Consider the following 27,499-nt stretch of genomic DNA (forward strand, 5'->3'; position numbering starts at 1 on the left):
TCAATGTGGCTCTTACCGACCGCTGTCGCTGATTAATGTGGACGCGAAACTGTATGCCAAGGTACTTGCGACCCGTTTGGCGTTGCTTGTCCCGGACCTTGTTGCCCCAGAGCAGGCTGGGTTTGTCCCCTCCCGCAATCTCACTTATAACATCCGCACGGTACTGGGCACGATCCAACATGTCAAGCACGAAAACAAAGCTGTAGCCATCTTCTTAGACATGGAGAAGGCCTTTGATTCTGTTGAGTGGTCGTTCATGCTGAGGGTCCTTCGTAAGTTTGGACTCGGTGAGCCGTTTCTACAAATGCTGGGAGCCCTATATTACAAGCCCACAGCGAGGCTAGAGATAGGGAACCTAGTCACTGCTCCTATCGAGATTGGAAGGGGCACGCGTCAGGGCTGCCCCCTCTCTCCATTGCTGTACACCATGGTGGCGGAACCCCTCGCCTGCGCTATACGAGAGTATCATCGGTTCGAAGGGATAAACTTTCCGACGTACCAGATTGGTATCTCAACATACGCGGATGACACTCTGCTATATGTCCGGGACCCGGAGACTAGCCTCTCTGCGGTGCTGCGGGAAGTGGTGAGGTTCGGGGCTCTATCGGGCCTTCGCGTCAACTGGAACAAATCAGTGGCGTTGCCTCTCACGCCGGTGACACTCCCTTTTGACTCGGAGTACCCATTGCAATGGACCACGGACTCCATCCGCTACCTGGGGATACGCATACATACTGACCCGGAGGTCCTGATTCGCGAGAATTATGGGGTCGCCTACTCCAAACTGGTGGATGATGTCGAAGTGTGGTCCAGACTCCCGCTTTCTCTCATGGGCAGGATAGCACTCATGAAGATGGTAGTGCTCCCCAGGTTTCTTTTTCTATTTACGAATATACCGGTGGTCCTTTCCAAAGCCTTTTTCCGGCAACTTACCCAGACGCTCATCCGCCTGGCGTGGGGGGGGAAGCAGCCGCGGGTGCAGTGGCACACGCTCACCCTTCCGTATGAACAGGGGGGCCTTGGGGCTCCAGACCTGGAGCGGTACTATAGGATCGCTCAGGGAGCACATCTTCATACATGGATTCATGGGGATCCTGGTATCCCTCATGTAAAACTGGAGCGGCTCTTTGCAGACCCCATCCCACTTCCGGCAACAGTATGCTATCCGCCTGATCGGAGGGTCGGCAATCTGGACTCTATAGCTGCCACGAATCATGCTTGGCATGCACTGGTTGACTCCCGAGAGAGTGTGCTGCTGTATTCACCTTTGCTCCGCGTGGAATGGGCAGCCTGGTTGGCCCCACTGACGGAGAAAGGCGTCCTGAAGGCGCTACGTGACTTGGGTATTGTTACCATGGAAGATCTCTTCTTAAATGGCACCCTGAAAACGTTGCAGCAGCTCCTTCAATCCTGCCCCGGGGCAACGCTGCTCCATAGCTTTCAATATCATAGGGTTCGTGGAGCGGCCCTCACCATGTTGGGCCCGGAACTGGCTGAACCGCAGGAAGTGCCGGAGCTCACATATATAATCAAGACCCCCTCTTCTCGCAAACTGGTCACAGCTCTCAGGACACTGGGTGATAGACATCGGCAGTGTCCCCCCTCCAAGGCCCGGTTGGCCTGGCAAGCTGACCTCCAATCTCCTATCTCAGACGACATGTGGCGTTATTGCGCTACCAACACTAGGAAAATCTCGCTCAACGGTCGGCACCGTCTGGTGCACTTTAAATTCCTACAGCGTGTCTACTACACGCCCGAAAGGCTGCATAGGTATGGGCTGAGGGACTCAGCGGAATGTGAGCGCTGCCACTTTCACACGGCAGACTTTCTCCACATGGCCTGGACTTTGTCCTGCCATTCATAAGTACTGGCTAGAGGTCTTTGCGGACCTCAGCACTATTCTTGGTGAGGAGATTTTGCCCAGTCCGGCGCTCGCATTGCTGGGTTTTTCCAAGCCGCTTCCGGTGGCAGTGAGGCGGCTTGCGGACATGGCATTATTGACGGCAAAGCGTCTGGTAGCACTGTGTTGGATGCAGGGGCCAGTTCCCACTAAGAAGCGATGGGAGGCAGACTTACTTTACTGTTGCACGCAGTCAGAGGTGTATAGTGAACTCCTGCCTCCGAAGAGTCGCCCCAAAAACTTCTGGGGGTTGTTTAGAGCGTTTCAGAGTGCGCAAGAGGATGGTGAGTCGGATCCTGAGGGGGAGGAGCTGGATGTGCTGCAGGAGGATGGGGTTGCGACGGCTGTGGATGAGGAGTGTGGTAGTTGAGGGCCTTAGCGGTGTGAGTGAGTGGTGAATCGTGCCTGGTCTTCAAGGTGTGTTGTGATGGAGGGTTGCTTGGGACGGCTGTCCTAGTTGTCGGTAGGCGCTATCCCCCAACCGAGCTTTATTTCGCCCTAGTAGTCATGTGATTAACACCCATGGCCCTACTGAGGGGTTTGTGGTAGTGGTGAAGGGTGGGAGCGGGCGGGTGGACATAGGATTAGGTGGTCTGGCTAGTTTTTTTTAGGGTGGGTGGGCTTGTGTTTGTCTGGGGGTTCTGATTCCCTTTATACACCTTTTCTGGGTTCCCCGATGGAGAAACTCCGTCCCTGGGTTTTCACGCAGTCCTTACTGGGTATCTACATTGATCGTACCATCCTGACACGCCAAACTGCGCTTAGAACTGATATTGCTGGCGCTGCTGGGTGTGCTTTCCTTTTTATATGTTGCGATCACTCATCGGCTGCTCCCATGGACTGAAGCTACTGCACACTTCTTCTACACCTGCAGTTACGCCGCCAGGCCTCCGGGCTGTTGGTCTTTACGGCTGTGTATTTCACCTTTACCCAGGGATTGGAGAGTGATCTTTTGATGCCGCCGGCCTCCGGGTTGTAGGCGATGTCGGCTGTGTATGCAACTTGAAGGTGTAATAAAGTACAAATTTAATAAAAAAAAAAAGTGTCGTGCCAGGGTTGGTGATGTAAAGCAAGATATCATATGCATATAGGGAGATTCATTCATCTATAAGCTGACCTCTGATGTCTTGGATACCACTAAGTCCTGGGAGTGTCCTAATTTGGCACGCTAATGGCTCCAAGAACAGTGCGAAGAGGAGAGAGTAAAGGGGGAAGCCCTGGCGGGTTCCTCTTTGGATGGGCAAGGCAACTGATTTTACTCCATTGACCCTGACCCTGGCTCTAGATTGGATATTGTTCCACCCAGGTCATAAATTCTTGTCCAAACCCAAATCTCGTGAGAAAGCGTCTCATGAAAGGCCAGTGGACAGTGTTGAAGGCCTTCTCTGCGTCCAGGGAAAGCAGCAACTGTTGGGTGGCCCTGTCTTTCCCTGTATCTAGCCAATTGGGAAGTCGACGGAGATTGAGGCGCGTGGCCCGGCCAGGCATAAAGCCCGATTGGTCTCGGTGGATCAATGATGTAATTACTGTTATAAGTTGTGCCGCTAGTATAGAGGCCAAAATCTTTGTTTCAATATTTAAAAGCGATATTGGGCGATAAGATCTGCACCTCTCTGGGGGTTTGCCTGGTTTTGGTAAAACCACCACTGTGGCCTGACGAAGATCTAATGGTAGTGTCCCCTCTTCCTGCGCTGCCTGAAACATATTTAGTAGGTGTGGGGCTAGCAAACCAGTGTTTTGCTTAAAGAATTCTGCTGGTAGTCATTTGGCCATGGGGTTTCCCCCAATTTTTGTCTATTTATGGCCTCTTGCATTTCAGTTAGGGTTATTTCTGTCTCAAAGGCTTCCCTATCTTCTCACTGTAGGGTGGGAGTATCTATAATATTGAGGTATAATGCTATTTGTACAGGATGTGCTGGAGGCCTTGCCTTGTATAGCTCCTTGTAGAAGCGTGCAAAGACGTCTGCTATAGTGTGTGCGGTGGTGTGCTGTTCTCCCTTCTCCTGCATTTGGGTCACGCAGCTCGCCTCTCTTTCCCTTCTGCACAGCCAGGCCAGGAGTCTCCCTGCCCTGTCTCCCACCTCATAGAGTCTATGTTGTGAGGCCTGAATTTGATTCTGTACCTCTCGCTCTGTTAGGGCGCGAAGTTCCCTGCGCGTGACTGCTAGCTGCCTTAAGTGGGCGGCTTCGGTGTCTGGAGTTATGTTTCCAATATCCTACTTATTAATCCGGATCAGGATAAGCTTTTTAAATGCTTATTTGCAGATCCAACTTCACTCATAAGATAGCCTAAGTATTTGAAGGGTTTGACTTTTTGGGATTCCTTTTCATAATACACCCATTTAGCATTTTTCAATCAACCTTCCTTTCTAAAGACCCTGATTTTTGTCTAGGACATTCTATCTGTATAACAGTTACTCACAGCATGCCTGTGTAACTACCTATGTTGCCAATGAAAGCCTGCGGCATTCATTTCAAAGAAAAACAATGCGTCGGGATATATAGGGGCCCTATCTTATGTTGAATCCACACTAGGGGTAACTGTTCAACTGTTATGTTATGTTATGTTATGTTATGGTATGTTATGTTAAATTGACTTGGTATAGCGCATGGATCAAAAACAGGAGTTGATGAGGGCATTTAAAATAAGTGGGCTTTGAGTTGTATCCTAAACCTACAGTAATTTGAGCAAAAATGCACGTGTAGAGGATGCTTGTTGCAGTGCAAAGGACCAAGATGGGAAAAAGCCTTTCCCCCGCTGCATGTTAAATGGATGCGAGGGATCCACAACAGGCCTTTTGAGCCAGATCATAAGTTACAGCAGGGGGCATACGCTTTTATTCTTTTCTGATGGTAGAGTGGTCCTTTGCCCTTTAAGGTATTATATGTGAGACAGCAGATTTTAAAGTAAGAGTGTTTCTCCACGGGTAGCCAGTGTAATTCTTTCAGCAGAGGCGCCGAGGAAGCCCCAGAAGGGCAGTTGAGAACAAGCCTGGCTGTCGTGTTTTAACCCCTTGCATGCTGATGACGGCCCCCATCCATCATGCACTATGGCGCTCGTGTGCTGATAACGGCTGGGGGCCGTCATAAACCCGCCCACTCACAATTTTGCCACACAGGCGCAGAATCGCATCAGCATTCAAGGGGTTAAACAACCTGAAGTTTAGAGATCAGCGTTTCATTGACATTAGCCAACAGGGCATTGCCATAATCCAGTCTGCTGATTATGATGGCCTGAACCAAAGTTCTCCGGGTGGAGATGGGGAGATAGGGGAAGATTCTGCACAATAAGCATAGGTAATGATAACATGAGCCAGTAGTGGCCAGAGTATGCTCTCTCATAGTTAAGGCTTGGTCCATTTTCATCCCAAGGATTTTTACTTAAGGTTGGACACCGGGGTGGCACCCAGTTGAATAGGCCACCAATCATCAGCCTAGATGGAAGAAGCTTTGCCAAACAGCATAATTTTGGTCTTATCTGCAATCAGCTGGAGATAGTTCTCATTCATCCAGTCTGAAATGGCTAACATGCCTTAGGCAAACCGTTTTTTTTATGCCACCAAGTCATAGCCTGGTGTAAACATCAGCTAGGTATCATCAGCGTATGAGATTATATCAAAGACAAAGCGCTCTGCAATCCCAGCCAAAGGGGCCATTTAGATGTTAAACTAGGTGGAGCTCAGACAAGAACCCTGCGGCATGCCCTTATCTAAGAATATTTTATGTGACAAATATGGACCCAAGATGACAGTTTGATGTCTATCAGTCAAAAAATATTTGAGCCATTTTAATTCCAGGCCCTGAATGTTAATTTTTGTAGCCTTTCTATCAGCCTCAAATGGGAAATTGTGTCAAAGGCTGAGGAAAGGTCCGATAGTACAAGTATCACTGGGTTTTCTGTATCTACTCCCAGGCGCATAGAGTCAGTTACTGCCAAGTGCGCCGTCTCTGTGCTATGGCCAGGGCGGAAGCCAAATTGGGCAGGATCAAGGATATGGTTAAGTTCAAGATAGGAATTGAGTTGCTTATTAGTAAGATCTTCAAGCTGTTTACCCAAAAGAGATAATAAGGATAAAGGGCGATAGTAACTTAGCAATTTTTGATCCAATGTAGGTTACTTTAGAATGGGATGTACGCAGGCCGTCTTCCACTCTGGCAGAATGGTGCCTGTTTTTAATGAACAGTTAAAAATCTCTGAAATCCCTGGTGCACAAAGAGAAGACAACAGAGAGATTATTTGAGTGGACAGGTGTCCAACGGGGAACCAGACTTCGCTGATATCAAAGAGATATGGATTTCTTTCACTCAAAAAGGCTCAAAACTATCTAGTGTGTGAGAGGTAGATGTTGACTGCTTAAGCTTAAAGGTAGAAATCCATGAGTCTTAATGGGAGACAATGTGAAATTTTGAATCAATATAGAAAATTTTATCTAGGAAGAAATTGGCCAGCGAGTCCAAAAGTTCTTGGATTCAGACAGAGACTGGGAGCACGCCAGAGGAGTCATACAATTATGGACTATATTAAAAAGGGCTTTCGAAGAATGACCTGCCTGGTCGATTTGGTTGATAATAAAACTACGCCAGGCTGTTTAATGTTGCTGTAATAGCAGGCGGGCGCTTGTGTATATAAATTCTTGTCTAGCTGTCTCTTGCTCTTACGCCAGCGACTCTCTTGCAGTTTGAATTTTCTGTTTTTAACTCTGGTGTAAACCAGGGCGCTGAGTGACGGTGCTGGATAGAACGGTAGGTTTTATGATGGACGGTTTTATCCTAAGCAGCCATCCGAGCCGAGTTAAAAGACTCCAGCAGCTCTGAGACCATCTGATTATTTTGTGGCATGGTCAGATGGAAAGGCTGCAACAGTGAGTTTAGGCCATGGTCGGTAGTTGTCACCTGCTAATCTCCTGTTCCAAGTATTAGACAGGGGATGAGAGGACTGAAAATCAAAAAAGATTAGATGATGATCTATCCATGTGAGAGGCAGTGGAGCCTTACAATCCAACCAGTCAGAGTTGGAGAATAATAGATCAAGTGTATGGCCAGCTATATGTGTGGGACCTCTAATTCTTTGGGAGAGTCCTAGTGTCTCCAGTTTCCGGGTTGGCAAGGTCCTCCCCATGAAAATTAAAGTCGCCAAAGAGGAGGAATTTCTTTGAAGCTAGGAAATATGAGGCTATTTTTTCCACCAGCTGTTGAGTAAAGTCAGTCTTGGATCCAGGGGGGCAATATATCAAGGCTCTGTTCCAACTATTACAACTATCCGTCACCTCTGATAAGGCAGGTCACAAAGGGACTCAAAAAGGCACTACGAGGCGCTGGAGATCCAGCTTGCCTGCTAGCCCACTGCAATTGATTTTCTAATGCTAAATTGTAAGAGATCACGTGGTGAACCAGCCGAATTGTCAGCTTAGTTGTGCTGTGGAACATTTGCATTATACCCAAAGATCCCAGGAAATATAGAGAGTTGTTAGTTTATCCCAAAGTAAAAACCTTGTGACGCATTGAATTTATGCCACGGGGATAAAAAACCTACCCTACTGGGTCATACAATATTTATCAAATATGCCCTAATGAGCCCAGATATTCGAGGAAAGAATTTTACTGTTCTAATTCCAACCTTCGAATATTTGGGCAAAGTATTGCTTGCGAGCAGAGACGTTTTAAGGCATGGACAATGTGGGTTTTGGCCCAGTGCTCCAGCCCCCTTAGACCCAGTTAAGTTCTGCAGAGAGTCTTGCCCTGATGGCCTGCAATAATTCTTAAACAGATTGTTTTAAATACCGTTTTCCTTTAATGTGTTTTTAATGTGGGGGTCTGGAGGGTCTGTTCCAGACATTCTCTAGAGAAATGTGTTTATCTTTAATGCAGTATCCATAGAAAAGCTTGCTTTAGATCAAAACTGAACCTCACATACGAGAAATGCCAGGGTGTCACAGAGATTATTTGTTGTAATATTAGTGAGCTGCTGCTGTGTTACGGTATTGAAAACACACATTATTGTCCATGAATATTAGATGTAAGCACATTTCAAAGTAATACCAGTGGGCTTGTGCACTGTCAGTGACCTGGCCAAAGAGTCATGAAAGAGCTGAAATTGGATCATAAATGCAAAGATTTTCCAAACAGGGGGCCCCGAAAATACTTTTGGCCCAAGGCCCCCCCAATCCTTACGATGTCCCTGCTTGTGAGCCGTGCTGTACTTTAGGCAAAGAGTGATAGTAACATATTGCATGTAGGAAATGTTTTTGCACGTGCACAAGGAGGCGGTGCATTGGCAGACGGTGCCTGACAAGCAGTGTCTTTATGAACCTCAAAAAGGCCCAGAGAGCAAGGCCTGCCTTATTTACTGTGACTGTTCGCGTCTATTTTGGCTGTAATGCTCAGACTGTAGACCTAGATTGATTCTAGTGCGGAAGTAATGACTGCCCGTCAAGCTTTGTGGTTGGGGAACGAAACCGGATGCTGCAGAGTTAGCCATAAAGTAGGTTGACCAGAATATTAAAGCCAAAAACCGGGACACTTCACAAAAATAGAAGATGAACTACAATTTTACTTAAAGCGAGCGCACAGAATGACAGCGCTCATAAACAGAGAATTACAGAACAGGCAGTAAGAACATACATAAAAATGCAATTTTTAATTAAACCCAGTAGCTTGCCAGTTAATTAAATTTCTTTCTTGAAACAACTGCTAACCATCCCTCTTTTGAAAAACATAAAAAAGCACCTCCCGTTGTTTTCAGTCGACCCTCTCTAAAAACCAGGACAGGAGCTACATTTCCTGAAATCTACCAGAACAGCTGCTGAAAAAACGAGACTGTCCTGGCAAATCCGGGACGCCTGGTCAACCTACCATAAAGGCACCTTGATGGCAAAATCCGTAGGTTTGGAATTCAGGGGATAGTCCTTAAGTTTCATATCACCAGAAAATTGTTTAAACATATAGATCCCACCTCTTCTGTATTACAGCGAATATTTTCTGCCCATCCTTCCATAGGTCAGGTCATTAGTCATTTGAAAAATGTATAGCGACTCGACATATTATTTCATTCATGTTTAACCACATTCATATTTGCTCACTAGAATATGTAAATAGGGTCTCAATACTAGTACGCCGATGTTTGGGGGAGGTAGACTTCATACTGAAGCTCAAAAAATAACAATACTGTGGTTTCATCAAATCCAGAGGTGCTACAATAATGGGTATTGCTGTTAAACCCTGAGAATCCAATCAGAAACGAGGCATTGGTAATTTCGGGTTCGATTCTCCGGTAATTCCTAATTCTCTGGTGCAGTTTCCACAAAAGCTTTCACCAGCTGTAATCTTCAGAGCAAACAGGTTCATTGGGTTTCTGTTCACCTTGAAAATCCATAGGGGCCGATAATAGGGTTATTGTCCCATTGGAAGCTCTGGTGTACTGATAATGAGGTCCATAGATACTTATCCAGTACAATTCATGTACAAATGAAGCACACGTCTCCACTTTCATTTTTTTCAAAAAGCACTGTCACTGTAATAAACATAACTCTGTGCTGGTTAGGTCTCGTAGAGAGACCTATTGGGGAGAAACCAAAAAGCTAAACCAGCGGATTTCTAGAAGTGCACGTCCTCGCGCACAAGCTTGCCTGAGCCTTCCAGCAGCATTTCTCCTCCCCTTACCATTTGCTCCTGCCTCCGAGTGCTTCAAAGGGATCTGCTTCCCCGCCCACTGCTTCACACTTCACGGCCGCCAGGCCGTGACTCGCATTTCTCCTTCCTTCGTGCCCAGCCCCCCTCCCAGCGCTGCCTTGAAGGCTTTCCCCACCCTTCATCCTTACCTCCAAAAAGCGCTACATAACACACTCGCCTTTTGTTTCATGCTCTAATCCTTCACCCTGCTTTGGCCTGTCTTTCGTTCTTGTTTTTTTTTGCTGCTTTATTTTTCTTATGCTCTGTTCCTAGTTCAGAATTTACTCGTTTCCTTCCCTCTGTCTCCTTCAGTTTTCTTCCTCGGTCCTTCACTCTCCTTTCCTCCCATTAGCCTTCTGCCTTCTTTTCCTCTTCTCAGCCATTCACAATTCACTTCTTCCTATCAAGCTTTATTTCTGTCTTTCCCCCTTTCTTCCCTCTCAGTCCTATTTGCTAGTAACAGATCAACTCCCCACTCTGTTGTACTCAACACCACGCTGTGTTCATGTTTTCGTCTCTCCAGCTAGACACTACAGCCGGTGCCTCGCAGTTTGCACCTAGGGGAATATTTACTAAAGCACCCGCCAGCACCCACGCAATCCTTAGTAAATATATACCTCTTGAAGGCCCAGATTTTGCTCAGCATGTCTGATCTCTTCCCGCTTCTTAACACAGGCGTATGTATTCCTCATGATTCACTTTTTAAACTTGTATCAATATTATTACCCCCGCCCCCCGTTCCTATATTTCTTTTAATGACATGGCCCCTCTTCCCGACAAGGCATACGTCACAGGGGAGTGCTGATATTCCTGCTCCTCTTCTGTTTAATTTGTCAATAATATGGAAGTCGATGTCTTCCTACAGTGGATATTTCAAAGTCTTGAATGCACTAATAAGTGTGAGAAATGCATAAAAGCCACGAAGTTATAACTGTGTGTGAGCTCAGTTTCACTCTTAAGACATTGCCCTTTGAACTTTTACTGGGCACTTGTATAATATGTACATGCAATCATACCCATGGCACAAACTCACCTGATGTCACCTACCAGTAAAGTTCTACTAATTTTGCATGAATTATCAATACAGCATTTAGACGTTTTTTTCGCTTTGTGCATCTCTGCTACCTCACACGCGCCTTACACACATGTGCATTAGTACAATGTTTCACAAATGGGGCTTAAAATGCATCTGAAGCTTCCCCCAGCGTGCGCTCTGCCTCAGGCTGGCATTTCTCCTCCCCTAATTATTCACTGCCCACGGCCGGCCGGCACATCAAAGGCTGCTGCTCCCCGTGCGTCTCGTCACCCTTACTCTCCCCTATTCTTCCCTGATTGTACCGCCCAAACCTCTCCTTCACCTACCCTTAGCTCTTCTGCCACGTCTCCTCCTCTCACCCTTCATATTATCCATTTATTCTTTCTCAATCGTTTCACGCCTTTAATCGGTGTCCCTCTTTTTTCCTCCCCCCTTCCGCATCATTTTCCGTATTCTGGTCATTCTCGCCTAGTTATCCTTCCCTTGGCCCTTTTTTCCTTCCCTCTGTCTCCGTCAGTTTTCTTCCTCGTCCTTCTCTCTCCTTTCCTCCCATTAGCCTTCTGCCTTCTTTTCCTCTTCTCAGCCGTTCACACTTCACTTCTTCCTATCAAGCTTTATTTCTGTCTTTCCCCCTTTCTTTCCCCTCAGTCCTATTTGCTAGTAACAGATCAACTGCCCACTCTGTTGTACTCAACACCACGCTGTGTTCATGTTTTTGTCTCTCCAGCTCGAAACTACAGCCGGTGCCTCACAGTTTTCACCTAGGGGTATATTTACTAAAGCACCCGCCAGCACCCACGCAATCCTTAGTAAATATATACCTCTTGAAGGCCCGGATTTTGATCAGCATGTCTGACCTCTGCCCGCTTCTTAACACAGGCGTATGTATTCCTCATGATTCACTTTTTAATCTTATGTCAATATTATTACCCCGCCCCCTTTCCTATATTTCTTTTAATGACATGGCCCCTCTTCCGGACAAGGCATAAGTCACAGGAGAGTGCTGATATTCCTGCTCCTCTTCTGTTTAATTTGTCAATAATATGGAAGTCGATGTCTTGTTACAGTGGATATTTCAAAGTATTGCATGTACTGATAAGTGTGAGAAATGCATAAAAGCCTCGAAGTTATAACTGTGTGTGAGCTCAGTTTCACTCTTATGACATTGCCCTTTGAACTTTTACTGGGCACTTGTATAATATGTACATGCAATCATACCCATGGCACAAACTCACCTGATGTCACCTACCAGTAAAGGTCTACTAATTTTGCATGACTTACCCATACAGCATTTACGCGTTTTTCGCTTTGTGTATCTCTGCTACCTCACACGCGCCTTACACACATGTGCATTAGTGCAATGTTTCACCAATGGGGCTTAAAATGTTTAAACATGGAGTTAGTTTCATTTGGTGAACATTTCATTTTATATTTAGTCCAGTCTCTGCCGCCCTCTTGCGGTGAAAGACTGGCAGTGAACTTTTCATACTAATTCAACCTGAGAAATCCATAGGTGCAAGGGCTTTAAATAAAGCACACAACATTCCCGGCTGCCCACTAATGTTGTTTAGTGAGATATGCATTTTGTGTCAGCAGGTTGAATAAAATAGGTTCCTTAATTCATCCCAGCTATTATCATAAACCAGCAGAGCAAGCACTAGGGAGGAGGACTTTGCAAAAACGTTAATGCCTGCTCCGCCCTCCCACCCGGGTCTCTATTTAACCCGATATAAGGTTTGTCAATGTACAAGCGAATCAACTAATTTATGTTTCTAGTAGATTGCAAGAATATACTTTGCGGTAGAAGTAATCTGCCTAAAACCTTTTCTCTGAATAGCTGTCCTTACTCTCACCACTCTCCACTCCCTCTCTCACCTCCCTCTCACCTCAATCTCCCCTCTCCTCACTATCCTCACTATCCCCACTCTCCCCTCTCACCACTCTCCTCTCACCACTCTCCCCTCTCTCCCCTCACTCCCCTCTCCCCTCCCTCTCCCCTCTCCTCACTCTCCCCTCTCCTCACTCTCCAATCCCTCTCTCCCCTCCCTCTCTTCCCCTCTTTCCCCACTCCCCTCTCTCCTCACTACCCTGTCTCTTCACTCCCCTCTCTCCTCACTCCTCTCTCTCCTCTCCATCACCCCTCTCCTCACTCTCATCACTCAACCCTCTCCTCACTCAACCCTCTCCTCACTCTCCCCTCTCCTTACTCTCCCCCCTCTCTTATTCTCTCTCACCTCTCTTCTCCTATCTACTCTCTACCCTCTTACCTCTCTCCTCTCGTCCCGCTCCCCTCTCCACTCTCTCCTCACCCTCCCCTCTCACCACTCTCCCCTCTCACCACTCTCCCCTCTCACCACTCTCCTCTCACCGCAACCACAGCATCACTCAGCGCAACCACAACATCACTCAGCGCAACCACAGCATCACTCAGCACCACCACAGCATCACTGGTTCAAATATGTTCTTTCAGTGTTTCAAGCTGTTTTCAAGCTTTCAAACTTTATTACAAATCACAAAAAGATGTTAATATTTCACTTCTGTTTTTGGATTTTCGTCACAATAAAGAACACTGAACATAATCTTCACAAAAGTTATTTACAAAAGTTTAAGCTATTGCCATTACAAATTAAATAAATTATTTAAGTATTAATTATTTTAAAAAATTAAAAGCCATTGTTATTTGTAATATCAATACATCTAAGTCTGTTAGACTTGTTTTTCTGCCCTTCTGCCCTCTGTTAGACTCGTTTGTTGTGACTTTCTGCCCTCTGCATCACCACATCCTCACTCAGCGCTACCCCAGCATCACTCAGCACCACCACATTATCACTCCGCACCACCACATTATCACTTAGCACCACCACATTATCACTCAGCACAACCACATTATCACTCAGCACCACTCAGCACCACCACAGCACCACTCAGCACCACCACAACACCACTCAGCAATACCACAACATCACTCAGCACCACCACAACATCACCACCACAGCACCACTCAGCACTACCACATTATCACTCAGCACCACCACATTATCACTCAGCACCGACACATTATCACTCAGCACCACCACAGCACCACTCTGCACCACCACAGCATCATTCAGCACCACCACAGCTCCACTCAGCACCACTCAGCACCACCACATTATCACTCAGCACCACCACATTATCACTCAGCACCACCACAGCACCACTTAGCACCACCACAGCATCACTCAGCACCACCACAGCACCACTCAGCACCACCACAGCATCACTCAGCACCACCACAGCATCACTCAGCACCACCACAGCATCACTCAGCACCACCACAGCATCACTCAGCACCACCAGAGGCTCTCTCAGCACCACCACAGCATCACTCAGCACCACCAAAACACCACTCAGCGCCACCACAGCATCCTTCAGCACCACCACCACTCAGCGCCACCACAGCATCCTTCAGCACCACCACAGCACCACTCAGCACCACCACAGCACCACTCAGCGCCACCACAGCATCAGTCAGCACCACCACAGCACCACTCAGCTCAACCACAGCATCACTCAGCGCAACCACCGCATCACTCAGCGCAACCACAGCATCACTAGTTCAAATATGTTCTCTCAATGTTTCAAGCTTTATTACAAATGTCAGAAAAAGATGTTAATATTTCACTTCTGTTCTTGGATTTTCGTCACTGAACATAATCTTCACAAAAGTTATTTACAAAAGTTTAAGCTATTGCCATTATAAATTACAATCACTTTTATTTAAGTATTAATTATTTAAAAAAATTAAAAGCCATTGTTATTTGTAATATCAATACATCTAAGTCACGTCAATACAAAACATGTTGTATTACAAATGCTATAGCTGTCACATTTGCGCAAGTTATAACTATTGGCATTGTAAATGACAAAGCTATTAATTTAGCTATTTTAAAAAACAACACATAAATAAAAAAATTGTCATTTACAAAACCAATAGCTCAAACTTTCCTAATACGAGACCTATTGCATTGCAAATGCTTGTTTTTTTCATGTAACTTTTAATAAACTGGCCTTTAACTGTGCATTAAAAGTTGCATCTGCATGCAATGTGTTATGATTTTTTTGTACGTTTGCTACTTTAAAACAGCATTCCTTTTGATTACCATGCATCTGCAAAATGTTGCGACCTATGATTGTATTTTAATGCTGTTTGCCCAGGTGGGAGCTGTCACTTATGATGATCTTGTATATGTACACATATAAAATGCACTAGCCTTCGCCTTCAGTAGTAATATACATATTTGAGCAATCATCTATTTAAACAGATTAATAACTTTTGCTGGCACTGTGTGTATCTCTGAACACACAATAACCACGTGGCTTCAATGTTTTACAGGTCGGTACGCTGTACCAAGCATAACTGGAAGCTGGATGTTAGCACCATGAAATACATCAACCCACCAGAGAGCTTCTGCCAGGATGAACTAGGTATTGTACTCTTCATGTATGAGACTTGCTCCTTGATTTAGAGTTATGTGGTGATGGACTTTTAGAGATGGACTCAAATCCGATTCACTCCCCCTTGAAGCTACTTATAACCAGGGCCACTGGAATTATGTGATGTTGCGGCTGCAAGAGTTTCCCGCAGAGTGGCATTGGCCACATAATCCATAATCTGCTGCATAATCTGCAGATTTGAACACAAATAAAATTGTGTTGCTAACTCAAACATATCAAAAGTTACTAAAACTCGGTGACAAATGTTACTGTGCAGTGGAAGACCCTTTACAAAGGTTGACATGCCACCTTTTTGTTGCATATTGCTGCAATTGGATGTCAAACATTTTCCCAGATAATGTTAATTTATAAAAATGACAAAATAATGAGATGATACTATCACAAACTGTGCTGCATTATGCCAAATAATTTGCTTTTTTTGCTACATAATTTAGTCAACCCTGCTGCATTATCTACCACCCCTGCATAATTTCAGTGACCCGTCTTCTAGCAAAGTGGTCACTGTGAGGGATTTCTCTTTCTTACTAGAATAAAATATAAGAGGGACACACAGCGAGTCTGAGCCTCTGCTAAAGACATATTTAAAAATAGTATAAAGAAGGGATAGAAGAGGAAAGAGTCTAGGAAGTGTTATTTGGGAGATCATAGTAATAGGATGAGGTTTGGGATGAGAAAATAGGAGAGATGCAAGAGGGAAGAATCTATAGAAAGGGATTAGGGTGATCATAGCAGTAAAATGAAGTTTGGGATGAGTCATAGGAGGAATACGTGATGGAAGAATTTAGAAAGGGTTGCTTGGGAGATCATAGTAGTACAATGTAATTTAGGGTGAGCCAATACAGGATAGAGGGAAGAGTCTTGAAAGGGTTATTTTGGACATCATTGTAGAATGAGGATTGGGCTGAATCAAAGATTGGAGGTAGAGGATATATTGAGAGAGGTATAGTGTGATACATATAATAGTGCATTGGAGAGAGTCAAAGGTTACTTTTATTTCTTCTACAGTAGGAGTAAAGTAATAAATGTAGAGATACATAACTACATAGAAAGGGTATACATGTATAAGGAAGATAAAATATTGAGATTTAAATTTATATTGTATAAACTCACTTTCACGTATTGCTGTACTTGAAGTCAATTTATTTATGTATTTTTAAAAAAATGATTTTTTACATTTTTTAATAAAAGTTTATATTTTCCTCAATATTTCAATTGTGAAGCACTTGTTGATAAAATAGTTATGATAACCTTTGCATATTGTGATAAATAAATAAAAACCATTAGTATCTAATTAAATAACTTACATGAAAACTATGCAGTAACCTATATACACGTTAAGCTTAGAAATATATGTATATATATATATATATTCCTCCAATCCCGCCAAATTAAGAAACGGGTCCGACACATGCCAAGGTTGCCCAACTCCAGTTTAATGCCACCAGGATACAGCACTACATTCATGCGAAGTCCACACTGTCGTAGCCCCAGGCAGACGCGTTTTGGCGGTTGCCTTCCTCAATGCCGGGTGCCTGCTGTGTGTTTCAGAAATGGCAGCCTTTCGCGGGGCTTTTCAAAGTAAGTCCTACCAACGAACCCCATTGGCTGAATCTAGTAGCCATAGAAAGCGGACAGGGGAGGTGATACATAATTACATAGAAACGGTATACATGTATAAGGAAGATAACATATTGAGATTTAAAGTTATATTGTATAAACTCACTTTCAAGTATTGCTGTACTTGAAGTCAATTTATTTATGTATTTTTAAAAAAAAAGATTTTTAAATTTTTTTAATAAAAGTTTATATTTTCCTCAATATTTCAATTGTGAAGCACTTGTTGATAAAATTGTTATAACATTTGCATATTGTGATAAATAAATAAAACCCATTAGTATCTAATCAAATAACTTACACGAAAACTATGCAGTAACCTATATACACAATAAGCTTAGAAATATATGTATATATATATATATATATATATATATATATATATATATATATATATATATATATATATATATCTGTCTAGCGATCTGTCTAGCATTTGACAGCCACTTCTTGCATCTTATCTGAGCGCATCTGGTAGCTGCGGAGTTCAAGGGGACACAGGGAGGACCCATTTTGTTCCAGTGGTGCTGTGACCCACCCGACTCACCTGAAGCCTGCACTGCACACATTTTTGTTCACTGCTCCACGCCACCACCTCGGGATGCCATGATGGGGTATGCTGGGAAATGGAGTACACTGACTTTGTACGTGGACTCTGGCTGGTGCGCAGACCACGTTAGGAGGAGGGACACAGGTGCCGGCAATCATTCAAATCAGGAGGAGATCATTCGAAGTGGAGCTTAACAGCGTATGGCGCTGAAGAAGGCGAAACCGCCGAAATGCATTCGCCAAGCTGGGACTACTCGGAATAAAGATGTGTCTTACCTGATTCCCCTTGCGGCCTCTGTTCTTTTCTCTGGAAGGGATTTTCGTCATATTTTCTGAGCTTGCCAGCAGCCCAGTAAAGACGGCCCCGCAGCACGAAAGTGAACCCGAAGCTCAACTGGCACGCTGCTGCTTGCAGCACACCTTCAAACCAGGGGACTGGTAACTTCGGTTTCCGCCATGACCGACCGGAGGATGCAGGAAGACCGAGGTATTTTACCTCAGGACGGCGATCTGTCTAGCATTTGACAGCCACTTCTTGCATCTTATCTGAGCGCATCTGGTAGCTGCGGAGTTCAAGGGGACACAGCGAGGACCCATTTTGTTCCAGTGGTGCTGTGACCCACCCGACTCACCTGAAGCCTGCACTGCACACATTTTTGTTCACTGCTCCACGCCACCACCTCGGGATGCCATGATGGGGTATGCTGGGAAATGGAGTACACTGACTTTGTACGTGGACTCTGGCTGGTGCGCAGACCACGTTAGGAGGAGGGACACAGGTGCCGGCAATCATTCAAATCAGGAGGAGATCATTCGAAGTGGAGCTTAACAGCGTATGGCGCTGAAGAAGGCGAAACCGCCGAAATGCATTCGCCAAGCTGGGACTACACGGAATAAAGATGTGTCTTACCTGATTCCCCTTGCGGCCTCTGTTCTTTTCTCTGGAAGGGATTTTCGTCATATTTTCTGAGCTTGCCAGCAGCCCAGTACAGACGGCCCCGCAGCACGAAAGTGAACCCGAAGCTCAACTGGCACGCTGCTGCTTGCAGCACACCTTCAAACCAGGGGACTGGTAACTTCGGTTTCCGCCATGACCGACCGGAGGATGCAGGAAGACCGAGGTATTTTACCTCAGGACGGCGATCTGTCTAGCATTTGACAGCCACTTCTTGCATCTTATCTGAGCGCATCTGGTAGCTGCGGAGTTCAAGGGGACACAGCGAGGACCCATTTTGTTCCAGTGGTGCTGTGACCCACCCGACTCACCTGAAGCCTGCACTGCACACATTTTTGTTCACTGCTCCACGCCACCACCTCGGGATGCCATGATGGGGTATGCTGGGAAATGGAGTACACTGACTTTGTACGTGGACTCTGGCTGGTGCGCAGACCACGTTAGGAGGAGGGACACAGGTGCCGGCAATCATTCAAATCAGGAGGAGATCATTCGAAGTGGAGCTTAACAGCGTATGGCGCTGAAAAAGGCGAAACCGCCGAAATGCATTCGCCAAGCTGGGACTACACGGAATAAAGATGTGTCTTACCTGATTCCCCTTGCGGCCTCTGTTCTTTTCTCTGGAAGGGATTTTCGTCATATATATATATATATAAACACATTTATACATATACTAGTAGCCCGTCCCGGCGTTGTCCTGGTATGAATTGCTGCCGGCCCGTTGTATATTGATTTGTAGGATTTCGTTTTGATAGCATTTCTTATCTGTGACAGGCCTTTGAAACGCTCCTATTCACAGTGCACTTAAGAGTGCGCGTTCAATAGTGTGTGAACTCGAGTTTCCCTACTTTATTTTTCCTTGCATTATTATATAGCGCGAACTCGACAACATGGCATGAGCACAATTTACATTACAGAAGAACACATTCATTTGTGGTAGGCACGGGGAGACAAAGCGATTTGCCTGGAATCACAGGATGTTGAGCTGATGCCGAGATTCAAACGTAGCTCCCCAGCTCTAAAGTTCGCAATTCTAGAACTTGTGGCGGGAGGTGTATCTAAAAGTGTATGTCTGTGCTGGCCATCAATGAGAGAGACCTGTGCATTTTTCAAATGGGTGGTGAAAAAATATGAGTATGTTGCTGGAGATGTGGGCCGCCGTGCCACCAATGTACTTACCAGGGAGGGTAAACACCCATTATTCCGCAACTTTCTTTCCGCATACCATCACTCCGCATACTTTCATTACGAAAGTACCATGACTCTGCAATGCCATTATAACGCATGGCATTACATTTTATATGCTTTTACCACGCATATACGTTTACAACTAAATTCGTTGTAAATGCATGAATGGTAAAAGCATGTTTTTTTAATGTTTGGATAAGGTAAGTATGGGTATAGGGGTATATGTTTTTGGGTACTGAGGTATATGTTTTGGGGTGTTTGGGTATTTTAAGGGTTCAGATATAGTTTTGGGTTATGGGGTACCGGGGTATTTTTAGGGTTTAGGGATAGGTATGGGTTTTGGGGTACAGGGGTATTTTTAGGGTTCAGGGCTAGGTTTGGGTTTTGGGGTATAGGGGTATTTTTAGGGTTCAGTGGTAGGCTTGGGTTTTGGGGTAAAGGGTTATTTTTAGGGTTCAGGGCTAGGTTTGGGTTTGGGGTACAGGGGTATTTTAGGGTTCAGGGGTAGGTTTGGGTTTTGGGGTACAGTGGCATTTTTAGAGTTCAGGGCTAGGTATGGGTTTTGGGGTACAGGGGTATTTATAGGGTTTAAGGCTAGGTTTGGGTTTTGGGGTACAGGGTTACTTTTAGGGTTTAGGGATAGGTTTGGGTTTTGGGGTAGAGGGGTACTTTAGGGTTCAGGGGTAGATTTGGGTTTTGGGGTACAGGGGTATTTAAAGGGTTCAGGGGTAGGTTTGGGTTTTGGGGTACAGGGGTATTTTAGGGTTCAGGGGTAGGTTTGGGTTTTGGGATACAGGGGTATTTTTATTGTTCAGGGGTAGGTTTGGGTTTTGAGGTACAGGGGTATTTATAGGGTTCAGGGCTAGGTTTGGGTTTTGGGGTACAGGGTTTTTTTAGGGTTTAGGGATAGGTTTGGGTTTTAGGGTACAGGGGTATTTATATGGTTCATGGCTAGGTTTTAGGTTTTGGGGTACAGGGGTATTTTTAGGGATAGGTTTGGGTTTTGGGGTACAGGGTATATTTATAGGGTTAAGATGGGTTAGTGTTTAACGGTGTTGGGGTATTTTAAGGAGTACGGGTGGGTTATGATTATGAGGTGCAGGGGTATTTAAAGGGAGCAGGGTGGGATTAGCACACGATATGAGACATGGCATGAAGGGCGGAACATACCACACGCCCCCAGCGTTTGTCACGCCCCCTAGCACACGCCCACAGCACAACGCCGACACGCCCACAAGGGACTACTTTGCTGGCACAGTTCTTTTACCTTTTAAATGTATATGGTGGGCATCTGCATAGCCTATGTCCTTCTGCTGCAACTGCCCTTTCCAACGCTGTATTGGGTGCTGTAGTTCCTGAGAATACCCGCCTCAAAGGTTTGGGCTCTCTCTTTATTATATTAGTATGGATAAACATTTATACAAATATATATTTAACCATAAGTAAAATATACATTTTAAATATACATTTTATAAAGCTTGTTCTATCGACTCACCATTTGCCGCAGCTGCGGGGGGCCAGGACTCTAAGCCCCAGCCTGACAAGCGGCCCCTGCGCCGACGACATAATCTCCGCAGCGCCAGGAGGTGCTGAAAGTTCATTGAGTGTTCCTGCAGCGTGGGAAGCCCGTCCCATTTACTCACCATTTGCCGCAGCCGCGGGGGTCAAGGACTACAAGCCCCAGTCTGACAAGCGGGCCCTGTGCCCCCAATGTAATCTTCGAAGCACCGGGAGGTGCTTAAAGTTCATTGAGGGCTCCCACAGCGCGTGAAGCCCATTCCATTGACTTACCATTTGCCACAGCCGCGGGGGCCAGGACTACAAGCCCCAGCCTGACAAGCGGCCCCTGCACCGCCAAAGTAATCTCCGCAGCGCCAGGAGGCGCTTAAAGTTCATTGAGGGGTCCTGCAGTGGGAAAGCCCATTCCATCAACTCACCATTTGTGGCAGCCATGGGGGGACAGGACTACAAGCCCCAGCCTAACAAGCGGACCCTGCATCGCCAACGTAATCTCTGCAGCACCAGGAGGCGCTTAAAGTTCATTGATGGCTCCCTGTACTGCCTTTTCAGCTGGTACGATTGAGCATAGCTGATCCAGGGTAAAGTTCCCCTTTATTTTAATTTTTATTCAAAATAAACTGGTGGAGGATATTGCTTTGATTTAAGAATTTAAACATTAAGAATGTTTAGGTTCAGAATGGGTCCTAATTTAATTTTATATTTGTTTTTTCAACTCAACAGCTTCCTCTTTTAAAGATGTCTGAAGTGGGTGCAGCACCAGAGTGTTAACCCTGATGAATCTGCCATAATATCTAGCGGGCAGTGAAACATGTTGGTTGCAGGTAGTGGTATGCGACAATAAGCTACCAGCCTTTTTAACTCAGCAGCCCAGACCTCAGTTAGTAATAAAGTGGTTCAGGAGGTTTGACTGTTGATTTTATCTTCACTCTGTTTTGTCTTTGTTAGGAGCCATGCTCTAAGCTCCTTGCTTTGCACCTTTTCTTTAACCTTTTTTCTTCACTTGATTCACAAATTCTGGAAATAGGAATGGCTACCTATGATGAGAAAGGGGCACAACATTTGGTAAACATCTGACCAAATTTCCCCGAGGGTGTTCGCCCGTGAGGTGCCTTCCTCTCCTCCACACATTTTTTCCTGGTACTAATTGTGTATGTGAAGGGTGTTGGTATAGTCCTATTTAGGGGTGACATTATTGGTCGCGCCGAGTTGAATACATAGTGAACCCCCTCTTTTCTTATTAGTATTTACAAATGAAGTGTTTGTTTAGGACAGTGGGGCATTAGAGACAATAAATACCTAATCAGAGAATTACGAAGAGGTATATCCAAAATTTTACTATAGAAAATTCCAGTGGAGACTGTTCTCATGCCCGCAAGATAATTGCTAACTCGAGTCCTGGGTACAGGGAATTTTTCGATTGCATTTCATTGAGTGGAGGGCTTTCCCTAACAGTACCCTTCTTTTTCCCTCTAAGCTCCTCTTGTTATTATACAGAAATTGTAAAGGCCAGGTGTGATTATAAATCCATTTTATCAAAGGCTAAAGCGATTGGGAAGCGGACCAATGTCTATTAGTTACTGAGACGTTAGAGAAAGGCGACCACAAAAGCTTCTGGAAGCTAATAGCAGCTAATCCTCCCATATAGACCAGACACTTGGGTGACCCACTTCAGTGGTCTATATGCAGCAAAATATCACCACAGATAGTCTCTCCCTAGCAGAGGCCGGGGGACGTCCATCATCAATTGAGACCACCTCAAATCACTGCTAGAAAAATCCCAAACCAATTTAGAATAATAGAGTACATTTTTATAAATGATTTGACACCAAAATTAATAACATCCAATCAGTAGAACGAGAGCTATGAATCTTTAAAGTTTTAGGTGAAATCTAGTGCCAAAAAGATCAAAGCATTAACTGCGGACTTCTGGTCACGCGATACCGGGTCAAAGTAAAAAGTTAAGGTTGACCGTGATGGATATGCGGTTCGGACACAAAAAGTGGATTGGGTCCTGTCAATGCTTACCTTTGGAAACGTTTGGAAAGAAAAATGTCAGAGAAGATGGAAGTTTAGCAGGGCAAGGCTGCAGGAGTATCCGAGGAGGGAGTACTGTAATCAGATGTCGTGGAGCGAATCCAAGGTGAAGGTTTTTTCCTCTGGACTATGTCACCGAAATGGAAGTCGAAAATTTCCAGCAGGAATGTCACTTTTTGTGATGTTTCGTGGTGCAGGAGCCTACATGATATTTATCAGGTAGCACTAAGCCACTTTTTTTGAGTTAGTGCTGCTGCCTGATAAATATTGTTCCCTTTAACACAGTTTTCTGGATTAAAGGGGGGTACAATCGGTGTTGCAGCATGAATGGCATCTAAATACTGCCCCAGATGTATGAGAAATCCTAAGTCAGAGGCAGCGCCAAAAACCTACGCCTCGCCATGGGAGTGGAAAGAGAGGCACAACGAGGAGAAATATCTTTGTTACGCCTTGTTTTTCCTTTTGCTATGTGTGCTGCACTCTGCAGCACACATAGAAAGAGGTAAAAGCCTCCTGTGATTGATTTGTGCAGGAAGGTTTCCCTTCCTGCACAAAAACAATCATCCCCTCAATGCAGGCACCCTTGCATTTCGCAACCATGTTGCAAAGGTACCTGCGTTGGCCCACAGCAGCCCATTGTGTGCCGGTTCAGGGGAAAAGGACAGGAATGCGTCGTATTTGTTAGATATGGTGCATTCATGCCCTTTTCTTGTGCCATAGGGCGGCGTAGCAGGAAGGCCTACAGCACTGTCCTGTGGCAAAAACTACTAAATGAGGCCCCCAGTTCGGAAAGTGTAGTTCCTGGGAGCAGCAGAGCACAGTCTTTGTTTGCCTTCCTGCAAAGTACATGTATTATTAAAAATGCCAGGAGCAACCGGAGAAGAGGTTGAAGAAGTGAAATAGAAAATGTGGAACTGGAGATTCTTATGAAAGGATGTGTGTGGAGGAGCGTAACAGGCGCTTTGGGAAGGCTTACCTGTCTGTTCCTGAATCCTCCAATAAACACATTTTAGACCAGGATTATTGACAGAATTAAAGCTGTCGGAGTGACAAAAAGATTTGTGGAAGAGATTCGCAACAGGTGGCATGACTACCGCTCCTGAGCAAAGGAGAAGGTTGCAAACCGAATCAAGGACTCAGCAGCAAATGGAGGAGGAAAGAGTAAGGAACGACCCCCCCCCCCCCCCACACACCTTCCAGCCAGAAAACATCCCTCGAGATCAGCTATTCAAGGTAAGTTATTTAATAATGTAATGCCTAAATATATACTCAATTTTTACAGTTATGCCTACAATTTAACAACTAGAGATAAGAAATAATTGTGTATGTTATTTTTGATTTATTAACTGAGCAACTAGAGATAAGAAATAATTGTGTATGTTATTTTTGATTTATTTACTGAGCAACTAGAGATAAGAAATAATTGGGTATGTTATTTTTAATTTATTAACTGAACAACAGTATATAAGTTAAATGAAGCTAAGATGACAATTTTTGATAAATGCGTACCAGCTTTTTTTTTTTTTTACTATTTCTAGGTTGCTTGCCTACAATAAACCACATTGTTGATGTTGAAGTGTAAAATCTCTTTAAAAAAAAAAAAGAAATTGTAAGTAATTGTACTTCGCAAGTAACAATTACATTACTATTAAACAAATACTATTATTTATTTTCAAACTGGCCACAGCTCAACATTCCATTCAAAACCGACCTGAAAACTTGATATGTGGGTGAAATGTCTGGTTCCTGAAGATGAACAGCCAGTAACTGTTATTTACATTTCCGCTGAGTCAGCGTTGAACAAGCAGTCAGTTTAAAACAACAAGTGCAGTAAAACCCATTACCACTCATGGTACTTCAGCTGACAAAGAAGAGGAAAGCATGCCTTCAGCACTTTTAGTACGTAGAGAAAGAAACCATGTAAGACTTTGAGATCTAGGAGGGAAGGCATCTGTGGCACATCACCTACTCCTGCCCGAATTTCAATAATTGGAGCAATCCAATCTGAAAATACAACGTAAACAGCACAGACCAACATCTGAATTAAGTAGAAAGTAGGAATATTAGTGAGAGCTATTAGTGAAGGCAATGATGTAACCAGCAAGTTGTTGGGTCTGGATTGTGGCACTAAATAGGATGGCCACAGTCTTGTGCCACTTGAGTGGCCAGGCCACTCAAGTAGCACAAGACTTGGCTTCACACAAGCGTTAACAGAGGCACATCTACAATCGTCTACAAATATTTGGACATTCTGTGGAAAGGTTGGCACAGTGATATCAACAATGTGTAGGAGAACAGCAAACATGCAGGTTGAGTTAGTACACATCAGTGGTGATGTTGAAAAGAGTCTTGGGCAAGTTACAAACACCCTTGCAGAAATACAAACTAACAATGTTGTGAATAGGCCATCAAGGTCTGTTGGTGAAACCGAGGCGAGCTCAGGAGTGACCAGAATGTCCATGGGTCAGCCTGCTACATCTATGATCACTAACACTAAAAGCCACAGTGTTGAATGGCAAGGAAAGCCCAACCAGCATTCTCTACATTGGCCCAGTAGTGGACGTCAAAGGTGTAAATAGTCACATAAACTTTTCCAAGACTTGTATTGCTCAAAATATTAATTGTTTTATTTTACTTGCCAAAGATTTCAAAAGAACATTTTTGTTTGCAAGGGAAAGTTGAATGGAAATTGTACTCATCTTCTAAATAATCTGTGAATAAACAGAATAATATTTGTTTACTATGCATCAGATTTTGAGTCATGTTTTCATTTACGTTTGTTAAACACATGTTTTTTTTACCTTAAAAGTCAGATCATCTTGACATGAACATTGCTATGCTGCTCTGGCTGCATCGAGTCCTGAAGGTGGCAATCAAGGGTGGATTTTCTTCATTTTCCTATTCGAAATCGTCACATGATGACTACCCACAGCTAAGTTGTTTAGAATTGCACACTTTGCAATAATCTAATAGCTCATTGTATGGTCATACTTCAAGGCACCCCCACTTTTTTGCAGACAATGCAATCTGCTTTTAAGTGCATCAAGACACCCTTGGGTAATCAAGCGCTTTCAAAAACTAATTGACATAATATTTAACAACAATTTGCCCAAAGGTTCTTTCTACAATGCACCTTTGGGTATATTCTCAAGAACGTGTGATAATCATCGCCAAAATATTTTAAGGCAATTTCACATATCGCCGTCCATCGCGGGAAAATAACTTGGTGTCAATGTCACATTCTCAACACGGCGGTAACATGCAATAGTTTCCCCATAATGCGTCAAATGTCCGCGATAACATTATCGGGACGGCGATACAAATCCAAACCCGAAAAAAGTTGCGTTGGGCCCAAATGCGATAAAAAAGTCAGTGATAAGCAGCACCAGGCCTGCAAATCCCACAAGTCAGGCTGCAAAAATCAGTATAAAAGCTTCAACAAAAAACACAAACAGAACACAAACAACTGCAAAACATCCTGGAGGTAGCGGGAGCAAGTACAGAGGACAACCAGAACCCCACAAGCCCCAGGGAGGACCAGCCTGGGGCCCCGGGGTCAGGGATCGGCAAGGAGAAGAAAAGGAGGAAGACGCGGTTCAGTCCACAGGAAATTAGGATCCCGATAATGGAGGTGACACTGCCACCATCTAATTGCCATTGGTGAAATTGTCAGCACTAAATGTTGCACTTACACTTGTCAGAGTGATGTGCTAATGCAGAGGAGTGACATGCACACAGGGAATGTGTCTTGGAATTAATTTATTTGCACATGCTGTGCCTGTGGTCATTTTGTCCTGTCCCATTATTGCTAAGGACAGCCCCAATGTGACGTGCTAATGTGAAGAAATTGTTAATGATAGTGTCTCTTTGGGCTATACCTGCTGCTGCTGCACTGGGGTTTGGTCCACCTGCCTCATCCTCATCATCATCATCTGGTGCATCTGGCACATGGATCCATGGGCAAAAAGAACAATTGATGAACAGAATGCAGAACAATGTCATACATTCACCCCAGTACAGAGATCTAGGCCTAAATCCATTGTTTTTGTGCTCACCATGCCATTCTATTTTGGAACCAGCTATATGCAAATCAGTCTTGACCCTGTGCCCGATGGGAACAGTCCAGCCCGAACTGCCAGGCCAGTTCCTCCCTGGACTGGAAAAAAACATCATAGGACCCGTTTCGGGCTTTCAGCCCTCATCAGTCAGGATAAGTTGACTCCAGTAGCATGGAGAGCACAGGACCTACATCTGGGCATACCCGTCCCACTCGGGGGGACAAATGTATAAAGAACAATTGATGGACAGAATGCAGAACAATGTCATACATTCAACCCAGTACAGAGATCTGGGCCTAAATCCATCGTTTTTTTGCTCACCTTGCCATTGCAGTTTGTACCCAGCTATATGCCAATCAGTCTTGACCCTGTGCCCAATGGGAACAGTCCAGCCCGAACTGCCAGGCCAGGTCCTCCCTGGACTGGAAACAAGCATCCTAGGACCAGTTTTGGGTTTCTGGTCCAGTAAGGACCAGGTT

At 44.8% G+C, this 27,499-nt stretch overlaps 1 protein-coding gene across 2 annotated transcripts in view; it reads left to right on the forward strand.

Annotated features, from left to right (window-relative positions):
- The window catches only part of LOC147722684 (cytidine monophosphate-N-acetylneuraminic acid hydroxylase-like), a 486,512-nt gene that overhangs the window by 193,119 nt on the left and 265,894 nt on the right, over nt 1-27,499 (forward strand). For both annotated transcript variants that reach the window (XM_086965175.1, XM_086965174.1), the window contains exon 3: nt 14,980-15,071. In XM_086965175.1, the coding sequence (XP_086821301.1) occupies nt 14,980-15,071 (92 nt within the window). The remainder of the gene's footprint in view (nt 1-14,979; nt 15,072-27,499) is intronic.

This window comes from Lissotriton vulgaris, chromosome 4_1 (assembly GCF_964263255.1).
Source record: "Lissotriton vulgaris chromosome 4_1, aLisVul1.2, whole genome shotgun sequence".
In the NCBI taxonomy this organism is placed as follows: Eukaryota; Metazoa; Chordata; class Amphibia; order Caudata; family Salamandridae; genus Lissotriton; species Lissotriton vulgaris.